Source organism: Morone saxatilis, unplaced genomic scaffold (assembly GCF_004916995.1).
Source record: "Morone saxatilis isolate NCDOM2014 unplaced genomic scaffold, NCSU_SB_2.0 Contig5, whole genome shotgun sequence".
Lineage (NCBI taxonomy): Eukaryota > Metazoa > Chordata > Actinopteri > Moronidae > Morone > Morone saxatilis.
Genome location: NW_023340095.1, coordinates 14,793,834 through 14,814,795, shown reverse-complemented (window position 1 = coordinate 14,814,795; position 20,962 = coordinate 14,793,834). Strand labels below are relative to the sequence as shown.

At 40.5% G+C, this 20,962-nt stretch overlaps 1 protein-coding gene across 1 annotated transcript in view; it reads right to left on the bottom strand.

Moving 5' to 3' along the window:
• Positions 1-20,962, bottom strand: part of uggt2 (UDP-glucose glycoprotein glucosyltransferase 2) — a gene marked incomplete at its 3' end in the record, with an annotated part of 35,540 nt that overhangs the window by 4,457 nt on the left and 10,121 nt on the right. Inside the window, 18 exon segments of the mRNA XM_035676929.1 lie at positions 654-738; positions 825-929; positions 6,778-6,860; positions 7,042-7,126; positions 9,645-9,730; positions 9,899-10,057; positions 10,190-10,379; positions 12,318-12,397; positions 13,197-13,299; positions 13,510-13,605; positions 13,912-14,042; positions 14,639-14,770; positions 17,757-17,963; positions 18,725-18,819; positions 20,025-20,123; positions 20,217-20,340; positions 20,635-20,799; positions 20,922-20,962. Coding sequence (XP_035532822.1) covers positions 654-738; positions 825-929; positions 6,778-6,860; positions 7,042-7,126; positions 9,645-9,730; positions 9,899-10,057; positions 10,190-10,379; positions 12,318-12,397; positions 13,197-13,299; positions 13,510-13,605; positions 13,912-14,042; positions 14,639-14,770; positions 17,757-17,963; positions 18,725-18,819; positions 20,025-20,123; positions 20,217-20,340; positions 20,635-20,799; positions 20,922-20,962 — 2,066 coding nt within the window.

Genomic DNA, 20,962 nt, shown 5'->3' with positions numbered 1-20,962 from the left:
GACAACTACAGTAAATCACAACCAACACCGTTGAGAAGGTTAATATGATTCTTTGAAGACAAGAAATTCAGTGGAACATGTTTCATAAAGTAACAAATAACATGTTTCCCACTAGAAAGCACATCATGCTAGTTTGTATGGCCTTGCTGAGGGCCAGCCATTGATAGGCGGCTATGTTACTAGCATATAAATGCAGATAAATAAGGCAGAGTAATTCTTATGGAGATGCAGTTGGACAACTGTATTCAGATATATTAGTGCTCTTCATACATAAGATATAAAGATGCCTGTGAGCCAAATTATAAAGCTATCAGTGGTAAAATGTATATACAGTATAATGTAAGACATCTGGACATACTACATAAATAAATCTGTATCCACTAAAGAAGTGATTAACATAAAAAATGTTTTGCTTCACTCACTTTAAGCTATTTATGCTATTTTTGCGACTCAACATGCGTTACAGAGGGCACTGAATGTAGATTTCACCCTATAGAAAATCAAAGATTAAACACAGACCATTACAAAGGAGAGAACAACTAACAGATATTTTCTTTGCTTAGTAAAAATATTTTTTTTTAAAAACTGGGATTAAGTTATTCTGATCAAGCAGGGAAAAACGTTTTTATGGAGTCATGAAGTGAGGGAAGTACCTTGAAAGATGGGGAGAGGTAATTCTTGAGGAACCAGAACTTGACAGGTGTTTTGGTATGTCGAAGGACAGACAACATCATTATTCTGAAACAGACAGAAGGATTAGTTAAAGAATCAGGGCTAAAAAAGTGTGTGAATGTAAGTTTGCTCATAAACTGAGTGTTACCCACCTCAGAAAGCGCTCATAGAGATGACCCGACGCTACAGAAAATATGTTGAGAACATCCTCTTTCTTCTTGTCTCCATCATCCTTCTTGGAGCCACCGCCTGTGATGCTGCAAATGGGACCATAATATATGAGTCCCTTGTGTTTTGATTGATGCATGTTTTTCATATAGTGAGAGCACATCAGAACTAAGCCACTAGCCGCCATGCTTTTGTAAAGCCAGGAGTAATAACAGTCATGACAGCCAGCACAAAACACTTTCAAACAAACCATGCAACACTGTGCAGCAAACTGAGGTTTTTCACTGAAATGAAACGATAATAAAGGTAATGGAAATGTTCTAGAAAGCTATTGTTATGTGATTTTAACAGCAGTTCAGTTCTCTTGCTGACACTCCTGTAGATACTGAAATAATCAGCGATACAGAACAGACACATGTAAAGCAGCTGTAACCAGACAGCTAATAGGGAACTCAGAATTCATAATATGAAGTACAGAATCAATTAAATGATTCATATCAAATTACTAAACAGCTAACCAGAGAGGTAAGGTTAGGTTTTAACAGTAGAGATTAAATAAACACATCAGGCACCATTTTGTGAATCAAGCTGCAGGGTGCAAAGCGCAGTAGAGTGCATTATCCATGGTGTGCAATTTTGCCACGCACTTTGTTATTTTTGTGCCACACCAGGAACAAATAGGGTATAATGTGCAAAAACTACAATGTCTATTATACATTACAGTTGATTGTGTTAGGTTGGTCAATATCCAATTTAAACCGCTATGTGGTTGCATAATTTAACCAAAGCCGTTATGAATAGTCATGGCTTTGCTCTAACACCTCATATCCCAATTAAAAATGCGATGTTTCGGACACCAGTTTGCTAAGACCCTTAGACCCACACTGCTGCTGCCCTGGTAATCTGGTGTTATTGGATGCTACAGAGACAGAACTGGTGAGAATAAATCATAGGAGGAGAGAAAAAATGTAATTGTCTACATTTTTTTTTATGAAATTGAATGAACTTAAGAGAACAGAAAATGGTCCAAACACACTGGAAGGAGACAACATGAAATGTGGTTAATTGTGCAGCCTCTCAGCCTTTCAGCCTTTCCACTGTGGTGTTCTGCAAGCGACCTAAATATGAAACTAGAGAGCAAGAAATAAAACCTCACAGCACCTTAGGAAAGAAAAACAGCCCAAACCATCACTTTACAAAAATAGTGCCGATCAAATTTGCTGATTACCTTTCAGACTGAATTAAACTATCAATCACATTAATGTAAGTAGGTGACCAGTTACCAAGTACACAAGCTAAAATGTTTTTAGGTTGCGATACCAGCACAGAAAAATCCAAAGGACACTCTCCATACCTCTGAGCGTAGCAACATACCCTAACCACTACTGAAGAGCAGCGGCTCATGATGCAAGGCACATTCAGCGGACAGAAATCAGGACTTGTGCTGGAGGGTGGATGTGTCTGCAGTCAAACTGTGTCCTTGTCTGCAATAGACTGCTGATGAGTGAAGGAGTGTCTCTCCCTCACTCAATCACAACCACAGCCTCGGCCCCCGAGGCTTCAGGAAGACACCAGTGAGTGTGAGGGAGGTGTGAAGGGAGGGGAGGGGAGGGGAGCATACTGTTTGTCTCGACATGTCCTCTAAAACCAACTCTGACACACACAAACAAGAAACTGACGGGTAAGCAAGTCACATTCAAACACAAACACAGTGATGGCCTGGGACATTGCGTAACTTTTTATTGCGATCTCTTAGTCATTTTTGGTTTGTTCCTCTGAAAACATTCGGTGTATTTCTCTCCCTGCACTCATTCTTAAACCAAAGCACCGTTCTGTCTCTAGCTGAGTGGTTGGCTTCTGGGGAGTCACCACACATCTGTAGAGTCTGGGGATACCGACTGCCTGCCATGACTAAGCAAGCCATTATGAAGGGCCTCCAGCACTACAGTGGGCCCCCCCAGATAAGCAGCTTTAGAGGGTGAGGTGAGAGCCCGTTTGGCTGACTCACTCGAGATAATCTGGACCTCTGGAATGATCAACAAAGCTCTGGGTAAATCCTGAGTAGTGGACAGTACTCGTTGAACCGAACTCTTCTGTTTTTCCCCTAACTTTGTAGATTGAGCAAAATCATTCTCTAACATCTGTGTGGAGATCATCCAGAATAAACAACAAAATGTGTGCCAATGAGCTGACAGATAGTCAATGTATAATACATATCTACTGTTAAACATAACTCCACGTTCTATTTGCATGCTGTTGCATGTGTAAGGCCTAACAGACTCACACCCAAACCATCCACAAAAGTATTATATATAGTGCAGTATATTCCAGAGGCAACATTTTAAGGAAGAAAGGAAAATTAGAACACGTCTACCAAAGAAAACCAGCTAAACTTCCTTTCATTCCTTCACCACACTGTGTTTAACACTTCTACATACACTTGGTCCACAGAACACAATGACAGATAAAACTCTACCAGTGTCTCCACTATGGAAAGTGTTCTCATCACAACAACTTTCTACTCTGCAATTTTAAGTCATCTTCTGAGCTGTGGTCTGCATATTTCTCTTTGCTTTTGACTATACTGAGCCCCCAGCACAGACACAGCCAGACAAAATCATTCATATCTTTCGAATCTCAGACAGTAAACTCCCTGCCTATTATCGGAATTCAGTTTTGGACAAACTTTAATGGCCAAAGCCCTGTCTAACACTGTCCAAGGTCCTACGACTACTTGGGGACAGGTGGCATTTTACAGCACCCTCTACCTAAAAGCTGAATATCTCCCCAAGGTAACACAGCTGGCCATTGATTCTCTCTCACACCCTGTGTGGCCCTGATGTTTCTGAGAGAAGCATAAAGGACATTAAAACCTTAAAGTTCATCTTCCTCCCAGCCACAGACAATAAAGAGAGTAAGATAGCACAAGGAGAAGAAAACACAAAACAAATAAGGAGAGCATGTAAGAGAGAACAGGAAAGAAATCTAATTACACTCAGGCTCGTTATTGCTATAGTGATTAAGCTCTCCTTAAAGATGAGAGAATTTGTAACAACTCAGTCACTTAGACTTACTGCCGCTTGCTGACGCATGGATCCACCTCACTAATTCTTCAGAGGTGTTGGATCAATGCATGGCCTTCAGTCCCTCCCTTTACAACGAATCCCTCAAAGCACCGAGGTTACAAATGAAGTAATAGGTATAAAGACATCTTTACTTTCAAACCAACAATATTTTGTAAGATCACTGGTCAAGGTCTACACAATGGCTTTGCTGAAATATCTGCTATTATTCTGTTCTGCTGTCATTTCAAAATTTATTTTTCCGGGACTATCAATCAGAGTCCTGTGAAAAACCACTCTGCTCTCTCAAGGAGAAAAGTATTTTCTTGTAAGGGTTTAACTGTCAAACAAGCAAATACTTTTTCAACATTATGTCTCATCTGTTTCTCAGACTAAATTGTATGTGGTGGTCTTTTCTTTCTCTCTGTCTTTTAATTAGTCATCATTTCCAAACTTAAGCAGAGACCAGCTGCCTTCACAGCATGTTAAAAGGACTGAGTGGGACTGTTATGGTTGGACTCTCCAGTGCACATAATTATTTAAATTGAACCAGTTGGACAGGGAATAATTGAGCACAGTATGGGATATATGGTTAGAATGTTTTGCTCAACATGATGAGTAGCTTCTAAGTCTTGAGATTTATGTACCCTTGGTTTGAAAGGAGGATGCGCTGGAATCTTGCCAAAAGTAAGTGCTCTCTCCAAATGCGTTAAAATTTAAGTTAATTTTAGATCCATACATCTCAGGCACTTAAGGAGCAGTTAAGTCTCTAGAAACCATCTTATTCAACCCTTTATTTAATCTTTAAGTGTTGTGAGTATTTTCATTACCCAAATGCACGCATACCTTGGGAAACGGTTTTAAGATTACATTCAATTATAAATCTATTCATACATCTGTCCAGCCACTTTCAGCCTCTTATCTGGTCCTGGTCACACCAGAGGCAGGCTATACAGGGTAGCCCAAACAATGTTCTCCCCAACGACACCCTACAGCTCCTAATAGCAAATACCAAGGCCCGGGGGAATATGTAATCCCTTCAGCTTGCTTTGGGTCTGGCCTCAGGGTGTCCAGTTGGACAGGCCTAGAATACTTCTACAGGAAGTGTCCAGGATCCAGGGTCCTGATCAGACAGCCGAACCACCCGATTTAGCTTTTTTCAACATGAAGTAGCAGTGATTCTATTGATTCTTCTAATCTGTGAGAGTGAGCCCACCAAGAATAAGCTTGATCTATTTCCAAGAAAACAGACACAGCTCTAACTGCAAATAGACAAGGACTGGATGGCTCATTGCAACAGCCACACACACCTACAATATTCCTGGACATCCACACAGACACAGTCATGGACCTTCCTATATCCTTATATGACATGTAGACTGGATGAGCAAACTCCCAAGACCCCTCCAATATTGTAGAAAGAGTACAGAGCTGGTCCACTGTTCCATGATCAGGAGAAATTCTGCTTAATAAAGAATTCAACAGTCAGTTTCCAGAACCCTGGCATTTTCTCTTAGCCGGCACTTAAGTTCAATTAAAAAAAACACTCTGGTTCACTCCCAGTCAAGCCCATTCAGGGATTACTCATATGAGCACTGAGATCTCTCTGAGGGGAGTCCCTAAGTGGCACCCTCTCCAGGGCCTCAACCAGAGACTCCAATAAGGCCAAGTACTGAAAACTGCTGTTCAAAACATAGGTAAAAAACTCTCTACTAAATGGACCTGTACTTGTATAGCGCCTTTCTAGTCTTCCGACCACTCAAAGCATTCACCCTTTCACACACATTCACACAGCCATTCACACACTGATGCTAGCATCAAGGGAGCAATTGGCAATCTGCTCAAGGATACTTCGACATGTGGCAGGAGGAGCCGGGGATCGAACCAACAACCTTCTGATTAGGGGACGACCCGCTCTGCCTCTGAGCCACAGCCGCCCCTACTACTCATTAGCAGTCAGAAAGGGAGACAATCCAACACCTATTCAAGAAAATGGTTCCAGGGTTTGTGCTCTGCCTGACATGAGCAAACAAAAACTATATGTTATAATATATACACACACAATATATACTGGTACTGCTCTAAGCTACCACCTTTACCTGCCATCTGACCAGCAACACATCATGGCTGATGACAAAGAGCACAGTCCTTGAGTTTCAGAGACAATATTTGAATACAAACTACAGTAATAAAACATAGTATATGTATGGCTGTATGTATGTGTGTACAGTACATTATGTTTGTGTACATACTGTAGTTTTATGCACTTGCATACACAGGCTACAACACTACCTGTAGCGTTGATGTTCTAAATTACCATAAATAAATAAAAGCAAAAGAAAACATGAAAATGTAAATATCATATTTAACAGCTCTACATTATTACCATATCTTGAATATATTATTAAGTCATTCTCATTCACAACAAAACTTAGGAGAGTAGCGCAGCATTTGAAAGCAACCAATAAACACTGCATGCTAATGAGTATGACAAAGAAGTTTTTGGTGTTAAATGGGTTGCAGCAACACTGCCTACCTTTTCTCAAAAGTGCTCCAAACACTTCACACAGCAAGCATTAAGTGAGAAGACAGGATCACACAGTTAGGAAATGTCGGGGCATACACACAAATGCACACACACACATACCTACAGAAGCACATATTTTTTGCAAGACTAGATCTTACAGCATAATATTGCAGTCTGGATCGAGGGGAGGAATAAGATCTCCTGAAACCGCAATGCATAATTGACAAACAGAAGGCACATCAGCAAACCCACCAATCAATGAGCTCAAAGTTGTTACTGTCCGTCAGCTGGAGGAGGGTTTTAAAACTTACTACCAACCACATTCTGCCTGTAGAATAGATTACATACCTTGCTATGGAGTCCCATATGCCTTTGCTTTCACTATTTTCACTTAATAGATCTTCATTGATCTTCTCTGCCTTTTTCTGCACCTATAATGAGAAAGGAGACACAACACAATGATTTTCTCTGTCATTTCATCATACGCCATATAAAATCATTCCAACAGCCCCAATTTGTGAGCTGTTGATGAGCATTTCACAGTATGTTGAATGATGTCGAGTACTATGAGAATTCTTATATGCTTAACAAGTATCTAAGAAACAGACTCACTCTGACTTTGATGATCTTACTGTGGAAACTGTTCAGCACAACTATGACATCGCCCGCATCTGCAGGGGAATCGGTTCCATCGTGCCTGAAACAGTGAATAAAGAGTGAGAAAGGTATTGAGTGTCACAGAGTGAAAAGCATTGATTATGAAATCTGGACAAAGGAACTGCCGCTAGTTAGTATACCACAGATGAAGCCCGGACTTATCAACAGACTGGATAAATAATATTAAATCATTTACAAAATAATTAAAAAGCAATTCAAAACCAACCCAAAACATGTCATTTATACTGAGAGTCATGACCATTTTCAGCGTTCTACACATTTTAATACTACCTACCCTTATTAGTATGTAACCTAGACATAAAGAGAGGTACTCATTAGCACATATTAAATCCCAAATATATGGCTAAAGCAGGGATTCCAGTTACCAGCCACGACAGCATGTGGTTTTCAGTACTTTGGCAGTACTCATATTGTAGCAATGACTACAGAGTAATCCTTATTTCTGGTTTTCAGATTTCCTGGTAATATTTACTTTTATAAATAAAGATCTTCTTCATCTATATCAGAAATGCCTCTCTGAGTAGGCGGACCAATGCATGTGTTTGACTGACAGCAGAGCTGACAGGGGAACAGTGATATAATGTAAACAAACTTGTGCTGGTAACTGTACCTCGCAAGCCAATGACAGACGGTGTTTAGCACTGATATTGGAGAATAAGGACAATTTAGTATCTAGAACCAGCCGATGCTGATATTTCCATGTAAGTTCAATGCGATACAGCTGACTAGCTACCTTCAGGCCAATCACTGCACTCTGTTCATTAATCATTGTTTACTGCTGCAAACACACTGCCACCACTTATTAATATGCTTATATAATGTACATACATTATATAAGCATTTACAGAACCACTCAACCAATCAGCCTGACAGAGACTGGTTCACAGGTTTTAGCCATGGCAACAGTGCAAGGAAAATATACAGTATAGGCTTCTCTCATGAAAGAGACAACAGCAGCTAATGGACAGACTACAGATAGTACAGATAGTAAGAGCACACACTTAAAAGCAGATACTGGGACAGCTGCCAGGGTCACACTCTGACCATATTCATTACCTTCCATCATCATTAAGAATCACCTTACCATTGTTTTATCCATCACTACTTCCCAGCCATGCTGTATATACTGTTAGATTTAATGACACAGTCTGTACAGTATTGATTGTGTAACACTGGCCTTTCACTGTAATTGTTTTAGGTCTGATTTGCCCAGTGGAGAGCAAACTTCAGGAAGAGATGTGGTATAGGCTATGATGCACAGCAAACCATTACGACCCCAGTGCTTACTAAAGGCAAAAAACTAACCTTATCACTATGATAAATGCCCCCTCCTCATTGGGCCCAAGTGTACCCCCCCCCATGCTCAAATGCTGCTTGTGTTTTGTCCCCTCTGCTGTCACTGATGCAACTCAGCCTTTAGGGCTTGTGTTAAAAAGCACCAGAGATCAATCTGTATCCCTGCTCTGAGGAGCGGAGAGCTGGCCATCTCATTCATCGCTGTCAGGGCGAGGCGCAGTGGCAGCATAGGGTGCAAGAGGAAAACGCAGGCTCTGGGACCGGAGAGCACAGACACCCCCACTAGACTCTGATCGGCCACCTAACCAGAGCAGAGTGCCGCTAACCACAAGAATAATGACACTGCCAAGGTGAAAAATGACATCACCTCTTAGCTTCACCTGGAGGATTGGGGAATAAATCTTGGTTGTCTGATATGATTCCAGAGGAACCGAGGGCTGTATGTGTCCTAAATCTTGTGTGAAGATAGCCAGAGAGGACAATATCTGTGATTGTAGGGACCTCTAGTATGATGCACTACAGCTGCCCATGCAGACACGCACACATGGTTGGCTTTTGAGTCATTATCGCAACTTGATAGTGAGGGATTATCGTTCTTTCTTTGTTACATAGAAATTATATGGGGTTCCTTTGATATATAAGAATTGGATTTGTTTTAGATCAAAGAAGAAAGTTCCACAGTACACTTTAATTAAAGTGAAATTGTAGAATTAAAATAATACAAGGCATAGAAAACTGTATTTTGTTTGAAAATGCATCAAACCAACCAAAAGCACAATACTGTTTCTATTTGTCCGGGGAAATTAGACAACGCCAACGCACTCTGTCTAGTATATGCAGCCTTTGACACCTACGCCGTCCTGACTAAAACACATTCTGCTGATATTTTGCAGGCTGAGGTGGATGGTGTGGCAGGTGACCAGCTGAATCATCCCTCCACTCTGTCTTCTCTTTAATAGCACCCCTCTCCTCCTACTTGTCTCTCTCCCCTCTGTGGTGAGCAGAACTCCCTGCACTCATCAAAACCTTGAGCTGCTACAGTGTCAGCAGCTCTCCATGTTACCATAGTGATGGGTTTCATAGCTACCGGTATGAAATGGAGAGGTAGCTGAAAACAACCTTGATGCTGAGCTACTGATGAAGCAGCCTAATTAGCATGATTACCTAACTTTTTATACATATAGATGGGAAAGGCTATAAAGGCATTAAAAAACTGTATGTAGACACTGATGAATACTCACGTGAGAATCTGATAGATATCCTCTGATCTCCCTTTACGTAATCTCAGGATCCATGCACCAGGATTGGCTTTCAGTTGGAAATATCCCTGTTGAAACAGCATTTAACATTTACTATAAGCATACAGTTCACCCTTGTTATCTCAACCCTGGCATGATTTCTGTTCCAAACTTACTGCTGTAGTTAAGTACTATGATATCCATTGTCACCCATGCAAAAAAAACTGTCTTGGTATTAAGTAAAGAAGGCTGCTGACCAGGTTAGCCATGACAATAGTGTCATACATGAGTGGGTCCCGACTCATGCCCAGGGTAAACTGCAGTCCACGGGGAGGCTGGCCTGTTGACAGGTCGAAGCAGTGGCCCTCCAGCAAGAGGTGCTCCAGCTCATATTCTGCTGTCACAACCCCGCTCACCTGGAGAGAAACCACAAATTGCAGAGGACAAAAAACAACAACAGGGGAATGATTAGTAGAAAGCACCATGGCTCTAATTAATGGGTGAGAATGATCAGACGGCTGGTAGTAATGACTAAGGACTCGAAATACCTCCTGCAGGTGGATGTTGTCCAAGTCATGGGGACTGCGGACAGCCTGCACAATCCAGCTCTCTGGTGTGATCATATTAAGGGTGAGAAGGGGAGACTCTGGGAGCTCCATGAAGCGGGCAACTGGTCCTGGAGACACTGTATCGTTGGCCAAGAAATTCACATCGGACTCCAAGACAAAGCGGTAAAAGCTGTTAAGACAAACAGAGATGATCAAAATGGAAGTGTTAACTGTGAATTAACATAATATCTAACATAGCAGAGAATTGAAAGCACTAAAATTGTGCATATCCACTGGACTGATAAAACAATTTCATCCAACAAACGCATTGTCCTGTTTTTAGCAAGCACTAAAATGATGACATGTTGTGAAATCTTCTTTCTAGAACAGACTCTGTTGTGAAATCTTCTTTCTAGAACAGACTCTGTTGTGACAGCTGGATATATACAATCTGTTCAAAGTGAGGAATCTAATGCTAGTTAGTGCTAGTGATCCTGCACAGCCAATAATAGAAATATGTGCGGCAGTCTTTGCACCAGAAATGTTCCCTTTCTCCATTATTACTCATTACATTTGACGCAGACGCTAGCTCCAGGCTAATCTTTATGCTAATCACTGTGCTTCAGTGCACCCTCTGACACAGAGGAGTCATAATGAGTGTAGATAATGTGGCAGATGATAAACACTAACAATGCTATTTCTTTTTTTTTTTTTGCTTTCTTATGTTAAAAAAAGGTACATCATTTCTTATTCACAGGGAGATTTCACAAAAGTTAATTCCCACCGCAGCATCAGTGGCTCTGTGGACCAGAACAGACCAGTTACAGAGGGGCTGTTGACTCCAGGGTGAGATGGAAGTGGTGAGGCAAAGGTTGTAGTAAAGGGGAAGAAACCCAGTACACCAGGGGAAACTCGCTGTCTTCTTTCGATTGCTTTGTTTGTGAGATGGCCAGTGAAAAGAGAGAGAAAGAAGATGAGCAGCCCTGTGGTCTCTGCTGCGGTCTTACCACTATTAGAAGTATACCGGTGAATGAAATGTACCCACTGACAGAACAGAACAGGATTCATGTGCATCCACTGACAGCAGTATCTCCAGGGGTGGGCTATAGGATTACCAAGCTTACAGCTCTACAAGGAACATCGAGCAGTAACTGATCTGAAATTTAAAAAAAACTACTCTCATCCCCTCATGGCACTAACAACAATTGACATATTGAAATATCAGCTTGCCAGGTGATCAGAATTTTGTTTTTCTTTTTTGTCTTGGGGGTTTTTGTCTTTAATGGATAGTGACAGCTCAAGAGTGACAGGAAAGGGTGAGGAGAGAGGGGATGACATGCAGCAAAGGGCCACAGGTTAGAGTCAAATCCTGGGCCGCTGCATCAAGTAGTCTGCCTTGGTACATGGTTGAATGTGAGGACGGCAAGCAACCAGCAACACAAAACATTTCCGGCACAAAGGTTGATAACATGAAATGTTTCTGCATTGGGAAATACTGGACTAGTGGAATAGTGGACTAGTTGTTAGTTGTAGCTTGACTGCAGACATCCAGCTTATTTATCTCTCATGTGAAAATATCTTGTAGCCATTTGTGTCAATTACAGGCAATTGTCACTCTGGGGGACAGGAAGTGAGATGGGTTTTGAGTGATTTGTGGGGAAAGAGTTATTTCCATCAATTCAATTCCAGCTGGTCTGTGACAGAGATCAATAAAGGCCATACTGTAAACTGTCCCAGTATACGTGTGTTCAGTGCTAACACTATAAATGACTCAACCTATTATGGAACAAATATAATAAAGAAAAACACCCCACATTGTATAATGACTTCACTCAGTGGTGTGAAAGTTAATGGACAATTTCAACCTTTCATTTGTTGTTTTGTTGTTTTTTATGTTGTTGTTTTTACTGCATGGCCTGAACCGCAACAGTGCAAGCTGTAAGCAATTTGCCCAGAGATGCAAGGGGAGGCCCAAAGCAATAAGGTGGTGTTATTAAGCAGATTGCATCTGTGCAGTATAATCTTACAAAGGGAAGAAGCGAGGCAGAGATGCTAAGTCTGCAGCGGTCACAGGACACACAAACAAGCCAAACAGGAAAATTTAATTACTGTTGGAGTTAGAGTTTACCTCTTGAGGGGCATCTCGGACAACTTGGCCCGGCAATTCATAAACACCTGCAGTCTCACATTGACCACTTGACTGAGCACCTGCAGGAGTCACAGAAGAACAGACCCAGTTAGAAATCAGGAGTAAAGTACAGTCCAGCCAAGCTTTCGCTGAACAAAAGAACCCATGGAAGCTTCTAGTTTCACTGTCCATTACTCTAACTATACTGAAATTTAAGAGCATCACAAATAACAAAGCACATTTCCTTACATAACATCTTTTATGATATAACAGTGGTCAAATAAATAATGAGCCAGTGGTGATGAGTGCATTGAACTGCCATCCAACCAACTGAGATGCCAATATGCTGGCATCATAATTTTCTACTGCATACTGCAGTACAGTACTGAAAAGTGTACACTGCAAACAACAGCTACTGAAGGTGGCTGTCTGACTGGCTGTCTGTAAAGGCACGGTGAGTCATATTTTCATATTCACCCAAGTCAAATTCTTCACCACAGCAAGCCTCCAGCAAGATGCAGCAGACAGCTAATAGATTCAGTGAAACTAAGCTCACTAGGGAAACCATTTCCAAAAACAAAAACAAAAACTGATCTGATCAAAGAATAAATAAGCATACTTCCTGTAGTTCACGAAGAACATACGTAAGTGGAAATTAAGGACTTTTTAAAGTTTTCTGATACATTTTTTTCAATAAATGCTTTTAAGGTGTTGGAAGGTAAGGAAAAGAACATAACCATGAAACATCTGATCATACAGTAGCTCATAGAAAAAACATATAAATGCACCTTTCCTGTACCTTTCCTAATAAAAGTGATTTTAAAGTGTCCTTGCTGTGTGAGAAATCAATGGAGAAAACAGGAGAAGAATACAGCTTACGATCAGTACAGAGGACATCTTCTGTGCCTCCCTTGTGAGGGGGTCAACGATTGCCACAACATCATAGAACACCTCGTTTTCACGCGGGGAGAGATGGAGCACACTGAGGAAGAGAACAGCACGCCAAAGCGGATTCAGCAACACAAGGTTATACAACCCTTATTCAGCAGAACTGCAAATCAAGAGATTCGCCTTTCTGGACCACCTGAAATGATGGCGTGGCAATTTTCTGATCCATTATAACAAAAGCAGAGTAAAAACCTCCTTGTGAGACTGCAGAGCCAATAGGACAGCAAACAGAAACGTTGCCCACCTGTGGCTGTCTTTGATAAAGTGGACATCCCTCCTGACTTCTCCTTTGGGGGCTGCAGTTAGGAGGGCATCAACTTTCATAACTAAGTCACTGGCCCTATGGGAAAAGAGGTGTAGCAGGGTCAGTCCATCATCTATTAATACTACGTGCTAGGAGAGATGTCAAACAGAGCTCATAAAGTAGCCTCATAAATCTGTTCAAAGCTACTCTATCTTTCTTTTCTTCATTACAGAACACTTGACACATGTTCAGGAAAGTGTTGAAAGCTAAAAGTGATTTAACATTACAACAACTATTGTGTCTATCCTGTAATTATGGGATGCTAAATGTTTATCACAAACAGTTAAAGAAAAAAGAAAGAGATATTTGTTTCTTCACATAAGGCAGAAAATACAAACATACTGCTTTGGCTTCATCCCCATCTGTTTAACTTTGGCTTTGACTTTCTCTGCAGATCCGCTCAGTGTAATCTTCTCCAGCAAGTGGAAATCCTCCACAGTGAATTCTTCCTGCTCTTCAAACGCACCAAGTATCTAACATAAGGAGAATAATGCAGTCAGAACACGACTTTACAATTCTTATCTCAGCATGTATTATTTACTGTTTGCCAAGGGAGGTGTTAAATGTAATGTGATTGTATCTACTTAAAGTAATGGTATTCAGTGACTGTGTTCCTCCTTTCTATTTTGGGAGTTGAGTCCTGCCACAAGAGCAGAGGAACGTAAAATGATATTAATTGTTACTGCCATCTCAGAGGCCGGGCCTCTTCATCCGTGGCTGTCAGCATCACTGCTGCTGAGACATCAGTCATCGGCTCTGTACTCACGTACAGTCAGCACGTACAAACAATCACACAAACGCACAGTGCAGTTTGTGCCACCTATGACCTTTGAGAAACAGTCATGCTGATTTGACAGTACTAAGGAAGCACTCTGAAAGCATAAGAGGGAAAATCATCCAAAGTGCAGCGGCTTCAAGGATCCTGCTCCATTGTATCAAACAACAGCAGCAACATTTACCCAACACTTTACCTTTCTGACAACTGAATGTGCTCTACTCAACTTTGATGCAAAGATCTATAGATTAGTATTCTCGAATAACTGAGAAGATGCTAGTTGAGTCCACTCACCCTGCCGTTGCTGATCACTGCCCGCTGTCCAGGACTGAGTTTCAGGATGTCTTGACAAAACTGCTGCTGACTACGGATAAAATCCACTTCCAGTGTGTTGAACTTTTTCTCAAAGGCATCGTCGTCCATGCCCTAGAGCAGAAAAACAAAAGTTTGTTTGGGTATTGGTAAATTGATTGCATTGTTCGCTGACACATTTCTGAAGAATTTGTGATGTACTGTAAGATCCAATAGACTAGCTCAAGGACCTTTCTGCCTTTACAGTCTGTCCAAAACAAAATCTGAGTGATGCATTGGCGTAAGGAATGATGTATGTGATGCAAAAGAATTATTCACAATATCATTGATGCCTTACATCAGCGCAATCACTGCAGCTTTCAAACATAAAATATTTCAGCAACAGGACCGAGCTGTAAGAAATGCACATGTGTGAAAATTAGATTAATCAATTTGTAATTAATATAACAAACTCTTAATTAAGCCTCAGCCATTTTTGTCTATAACAAATTAGGTGTGGGAGTGGAAGGTTTGTGGAGTCAGGTTATTAGTTTCTCCAACATCTCTCCTCAGGAGAACAGGTGAAATACCAATAATGTCAGCACAATCCAGTCAGCAAGTCTGTCTGGCAGCCAATAATAAACTCATATCCCTCGACTCTAAGTCTCAACTCACACAGCCACCTCCTAGCTATCTTTCTGTTGCTATTTCCAGCCCATTCTCTCCCCATTGTTTAAGGCTGGTATAATTGAAGGGCAGTTTGTTATGGCTGGTCCCAGATGTAACCTGTGCTGTATGACTTGTTCCTGATGGAGAGATGGAATATCTCCTGTCAGCTGATTTGTTGATAAGTGTCAGAGAATTTGTATTCTTACGTGTAATGATGTGTGGGTGGATACTGCACACTACAGCATGGAGAACACTAGTGGCTGTAGACTGCTTACAGCGGCAGGAGAGTGATGGTCAGGCTTGGCTGAACACTTGAGGCGCACACAACCATGAACGGTGAGCAGAAGCTCAGCCTTTCATTCAGGTCCTGGAGACCAGGTATCCACCATCACTTTTTAGTTAAAGATTCAGCGTGTGGAGCCCGCCGTGTGCTGGCCCCTGTGACAGATCAAGTGGAACTGACAGTGAGTAGGCTGCTTGCCTTGGCATCCACAGGCTGTGGAGCATCATGCGTGCTCTAAATGTATTCTGTTAGCTGATGTTCAGTAGAGGAATGAGAAGATGGGCTCATCAATCACTATTTTCCCAGAGTGTGCACTTAAATCAAGAAAGCACTGGCAGACAAACCTTTGCGAGTGGTTATATCCAACCTTTGTTTTCCTCGTTTTTGCTGTCATGCTCATAAATTCTGCCTAAAATGTTCCCACGTACATCAGTGTCAAAATAATATTCCTCCAATTTTTCAGAGATACATTTCGCAGATACACCTTTCACTGACACAATCAAAGGCACCAACCCAAAATCAAATCATCAAACCCCCCCAAAAAGTGACTTAAGTCTATTCATTTTATGCTTTTTCTACTTCACAACATTTCATCGGGAAATATTGTAATTTTTACATAATTTCCTCTTTTACTCTTATACATCTGACAGGTGTAGTAACTAGTTACTTTTCAGATTAGAAAAGCATCTTTGATATGATGCCATAAGACAATATAGATTTATCAGCTGTTAGATACTGTTTATATTCAGCTATCCCTTTAATATCTCTGGTTGTATTAGTCCATGGCAGGCAGTGTTGCAAATCAGTGAGCAGGACTGTTTTATGGCAGTATTGGATTTATAGGATTTTACATCAATGTGATGAAGTACCTCAGGCACTGTACCTTTTACACTGGTTCAGCCTAAAACAGAAATTTCCATCTAGTTATTGTATGTCTAAATGGTTTATCAAAGGATTTTTTAAAGAAATGTACTATGCCACCTTAATACAAAACTAGATATACCATAATAGAAGATTGTTGTGATAGCATCTTTTATATCATTTGTGTTGTTCCTATGCTTCTTTGTTTGCTGGCTGTGTGTCCTCTGAGGTTGAATTTCACCACCTCAGCTCACCAGGCATTCATGTGTTTAAGGAGGTAATAAAATTAAAATTTCTAATCAGCCTCAACTGCTGGTATCAGAAAATGTCTACGTTTACTGCCTGTGTTGTTGCTGGTAGGAGACATATCCTACTTGTAATGATGATCATGTAAACTGCTCCTTTCTGACAGCCAGGAGGCAGGTCACATGTAAAAAGCCCAATATTACATGAATGTGTTATCTTGGTTATGCTACTTGCTAATTACTTCATAAGATAAGATAACAACATACTAATAGCACAATATGATCATGTTTCAGCACACAAACGCCTTGTTGCATTGTGATTGTTAGTGTGGTTATAGGCCATGTTTAAAGGATTTTGGGGTTTGACATTGTGTGTTTGTGGGACGTTTTGGACCGTAGTGGGGAGCAGTTACTTCTTACCAAATATCATATATATATTATCACATAAATCAATATTATGTGATAATATTATATAGATGACTTTTGGTGCTTTCAGAATATATTGAAAGACAAGATAGTTTTAAGACAGTAAACTATTAGTAAAAATTATATTTCTACAATGGATAATCAGTAATTATTCATTTCACTCATAACAATAAAAATGTTACCAAAAGAATACTTGATGGTGTTTTTCTGCAAAAGCCATGGTTCTCAAATATTAAATGCTGTCTAAACACAAGTAGCTACACAAGAACGTCGCCTAAATTAAGTCAAAATTTGGAAATATGCTGAATCAAATTCGGTTCTTGACCATTTTTAAGCAGCCCCAGCTAGCTGCTACAAAAACATTTTGCTTGGTATCAAGTGTGGAGGTTGAATAGCAAACATTTCTTACTGTAATGGCTACTGGTAACGGCAAATTTATGTCGTATAACAATAAAGACAATTCAAGACCTCATCTAGTCTCATAATATAATCAGCACCCATACTTCTATTTTAAGGTAAAAATACAGAGTTTAAATAGCATCCATTTGCTAGAAATATGAAACATGCAAATTAAATGTTTGGAAACTGAATCCCTGAAGTGACAAAACAGAACTACATTCCTTAATCCCTCCTTTACCTGAATCAGTAAGTCCTTCATCTTGGTCCCCTGTTGGAGGAGCTGGCTGCTCTCCTCTTTCAGGAGTTTTAGCACAAACTCTGCTGCAGCCTTATTCTTCTGGGTGAGGAGAGAAGCCCAGATAGCCCTGTACAGCACAGTGTTATCTTCGCTGGGCTTTCCACTGGGGTTATCTATCACCCCCACACGCACTCCAGGGCTGGCCTTCTGCTTGCACACACACAAACAGAGCAGTGATATAAATTCACACAAATATCACACATTCTCATATTTCCACAGAGCACAGGTATCAGTGAGGGAAAGTGCTGGGAGGAGAGAGTGTTGATTGCTTAAAAGAGACAGTAAAGGTTTTCTCCTAATCTGCTCATTCTACCAGCAAAGAATCTTTTTTTTTTTTTTCATGATAAATACAAAATGCCTGCTTGCTGCATCACACTTCATTGATCTGTAGTGTATTAACAGTGAATATTTCATTTTAGAAGCATCTGTACTGATGATTCTTCCAAGAGCAAACATGCAGAAAATTCATTTTCTGATTAACTTTACTTTGGCTTGTGTCATAGGGGCCTGTCTTTAAAATCATTAAGAAAAGTGTCAATATACTTCATCACTTCTGCTTGTATGTGAGGTTTATTGCATACAGAGATACACAGATTTACTGCAGATGGGTTTTGTAGCTGCGGCAACACCAGCTGAATCGAAGACAGGTCAATGCGAGAAATATTGTTGATTGAGTCAACATTAATTGCTTCTAAGAATTCAAGGCTTTTGATATCGTGTCAACACTACGAAGTAGTCAAAAGAAATCACACACTGGTGTTTGAATTCTTCTTTCACTACACTTGACATCAGCATTTATGTTTTTAATGCATAATAAAAACAACACACATTTACTCTCTAATGGAAACTAAATTATGGGTTTAAAGAATGGGCAGAGGTGAACAGGACAGAGAGTAGATGATACTCACCATATGTTTCAGAGCACTGAGCAAAAGTTTCCTTCCTGAGACCTTCTCAAAATCTCCGACTATCCACATGGTCACAGCACTCATCCCATCCTCATCTAAGGTTAAAGAGCAATAATTATTTAGTACTCTGAATACATATGATACATATTACCTGCCATTTTAAAATACATTCCAGTCCGCTGCTGTCCGTGGCAGTTTCCTGAGATTTGTACGATTGATACACAATGAAAGTGCCAGTGGAGGGCGAATGTATTTTTGAGTGGTTCCTATCCCAATGTCAACCTTAATGCTTACGTGGCATTTAGCATGAACTGCTAATCCTTTAAAAGGGTTAGCTTATGCTTATGCGCTGACAATTGGATGAAAGTGAGAAGGAAAATGAGGTTCAGTCATTACAGTGAATGTTCGGTTTGTGTGCGAGAGGTGAGAGAGACATCTGGCAAAGAGCTCATTGTATTAGTGGAGAATCATGCCACCTGCCATAGTTATATTCCCCCTAGTCAGTCAGTCAATCAGTCAGTCAGAAAAGCAAGCAGTCAGCCGATCAGCTAGTCCACAGAGGGAGGACGGCAATCAGCCTCCTCAGCCTCACTGAGACAGCTACACTCCAGGCCAGAGCAGTGAAATGTAGCTCTGACGACCATTTAGACTGTTGGCCCAAAGCCAGTCAGCAAACCCAGCAATTATCTTGCTGGAGGCGCAGTCTGTCTACTTTAACAAAGGTCAATTTCACACTTTCATACATCAGTAAAGCAGTACTTTTGTTTAGATACTGCTCATTTAAAGATTTTAAACAAGTTAAGTGCTCATTGGTTGTTCCGCTTTAGATGACAAGATGCAGATGCTTGAATAATGCTTCTGTATTACTACAATGTTCAAAAACTCACCACTGTTACCCATTTCATTTCTGTCAGTCACATACTGTGGCATACATGTACTTTGTATGTATATATATATATATATATATTAGCATACTGTATATATTTTATTACTATAAAGGTACATATGCTCTTATATTTCTATTTCCATTTGTTTTACTTAATGTATAAACCTATATATACACATTTCTATTCTATATATACTTTGTTAGATATTGTAATATAAGTATTATTTCTATTCTTTAACATTGTGTGAGCACCTTGAACAACTGTAAAACGTAATGTTTTAAAGTAAAACGGATTCTGATTCTGATAAGTGATTTATATAGTTGCAAGTCATTGTGTTACTGACAATGAAACAGTGTTATCTGAAATTGTGTAAATTAGGAAAGATAGGCATAGAATAATTAGTGACTCCATACCACTATTTGTAAAATACTTCATTCTCTTAGCCATCACAGCTGTTTTGTCTCTGGAGTCCAAGAATGAAAACATAGTTGTGTCCTCCCAATCATCTACAACTGCAAGGCAAAAAAGAAAAAGTGAAAACAAAATTAGAGGAATATAAAGTGTTAATCAATAACGTATAGCTTAAGATGAGTAGCACAGGTAACCTGGCTTGGCAGTGAAGTCCAGGTACTGTCGGTCAGTGCTCAGGATAAGAGGGTTCACCCTGGGAACCACATTGGCCTCTTCCATTAGATAGTCCACCACATCTGAGCCCTCAGTCAATTGACCCTGTAGGCATAGGACAAAAACAGATGACCGTGACGTCCCTGAGAACATCAATACTGGTTCTTGTGTGTGGCTTATTTTTGACCAAAAATGTTATGACCTTATTTTACAAGTGTAAATGTATCTGTAAATGCAACAATGTAAAGGGCCGGGGGAGGAATATGTATTCGCTATGAAGAATAACACTGCAAACAACAATGTCCTGCTATCTGGCAAATCACGTATATCAATCAAAAGGTTCTACTCCGACCACAAAACAGAGGTAGGTTTGGCGGATTGAATACAGACATGTCATACCATAAAGACAGCTCTCTGGAAGGCGGTGGTGGTGTCCATTATGCGCTGCAGGATAATGGTTTCCAGCTCGTCTGGGTCCATCTCATCTGGGCTTAGAGGGACTCCATTAAATAAAGCCAGTGGTAGAGCACCCAGGCCACTCTTTTGGTGGAAGAGGGCACCATCCTGGAGCACACAAAACATGGACTGAATTCTTTCTGCATTCTCCTGATTAATATTATTTTACGTAATTATTCTTACTTCTAATAAAGAGAAAGAAACAAGAGCGGGCCATTTCATTTCCATACCTGCCTTTTGTCATCATACTCGGATTCTACACCTAGAATCC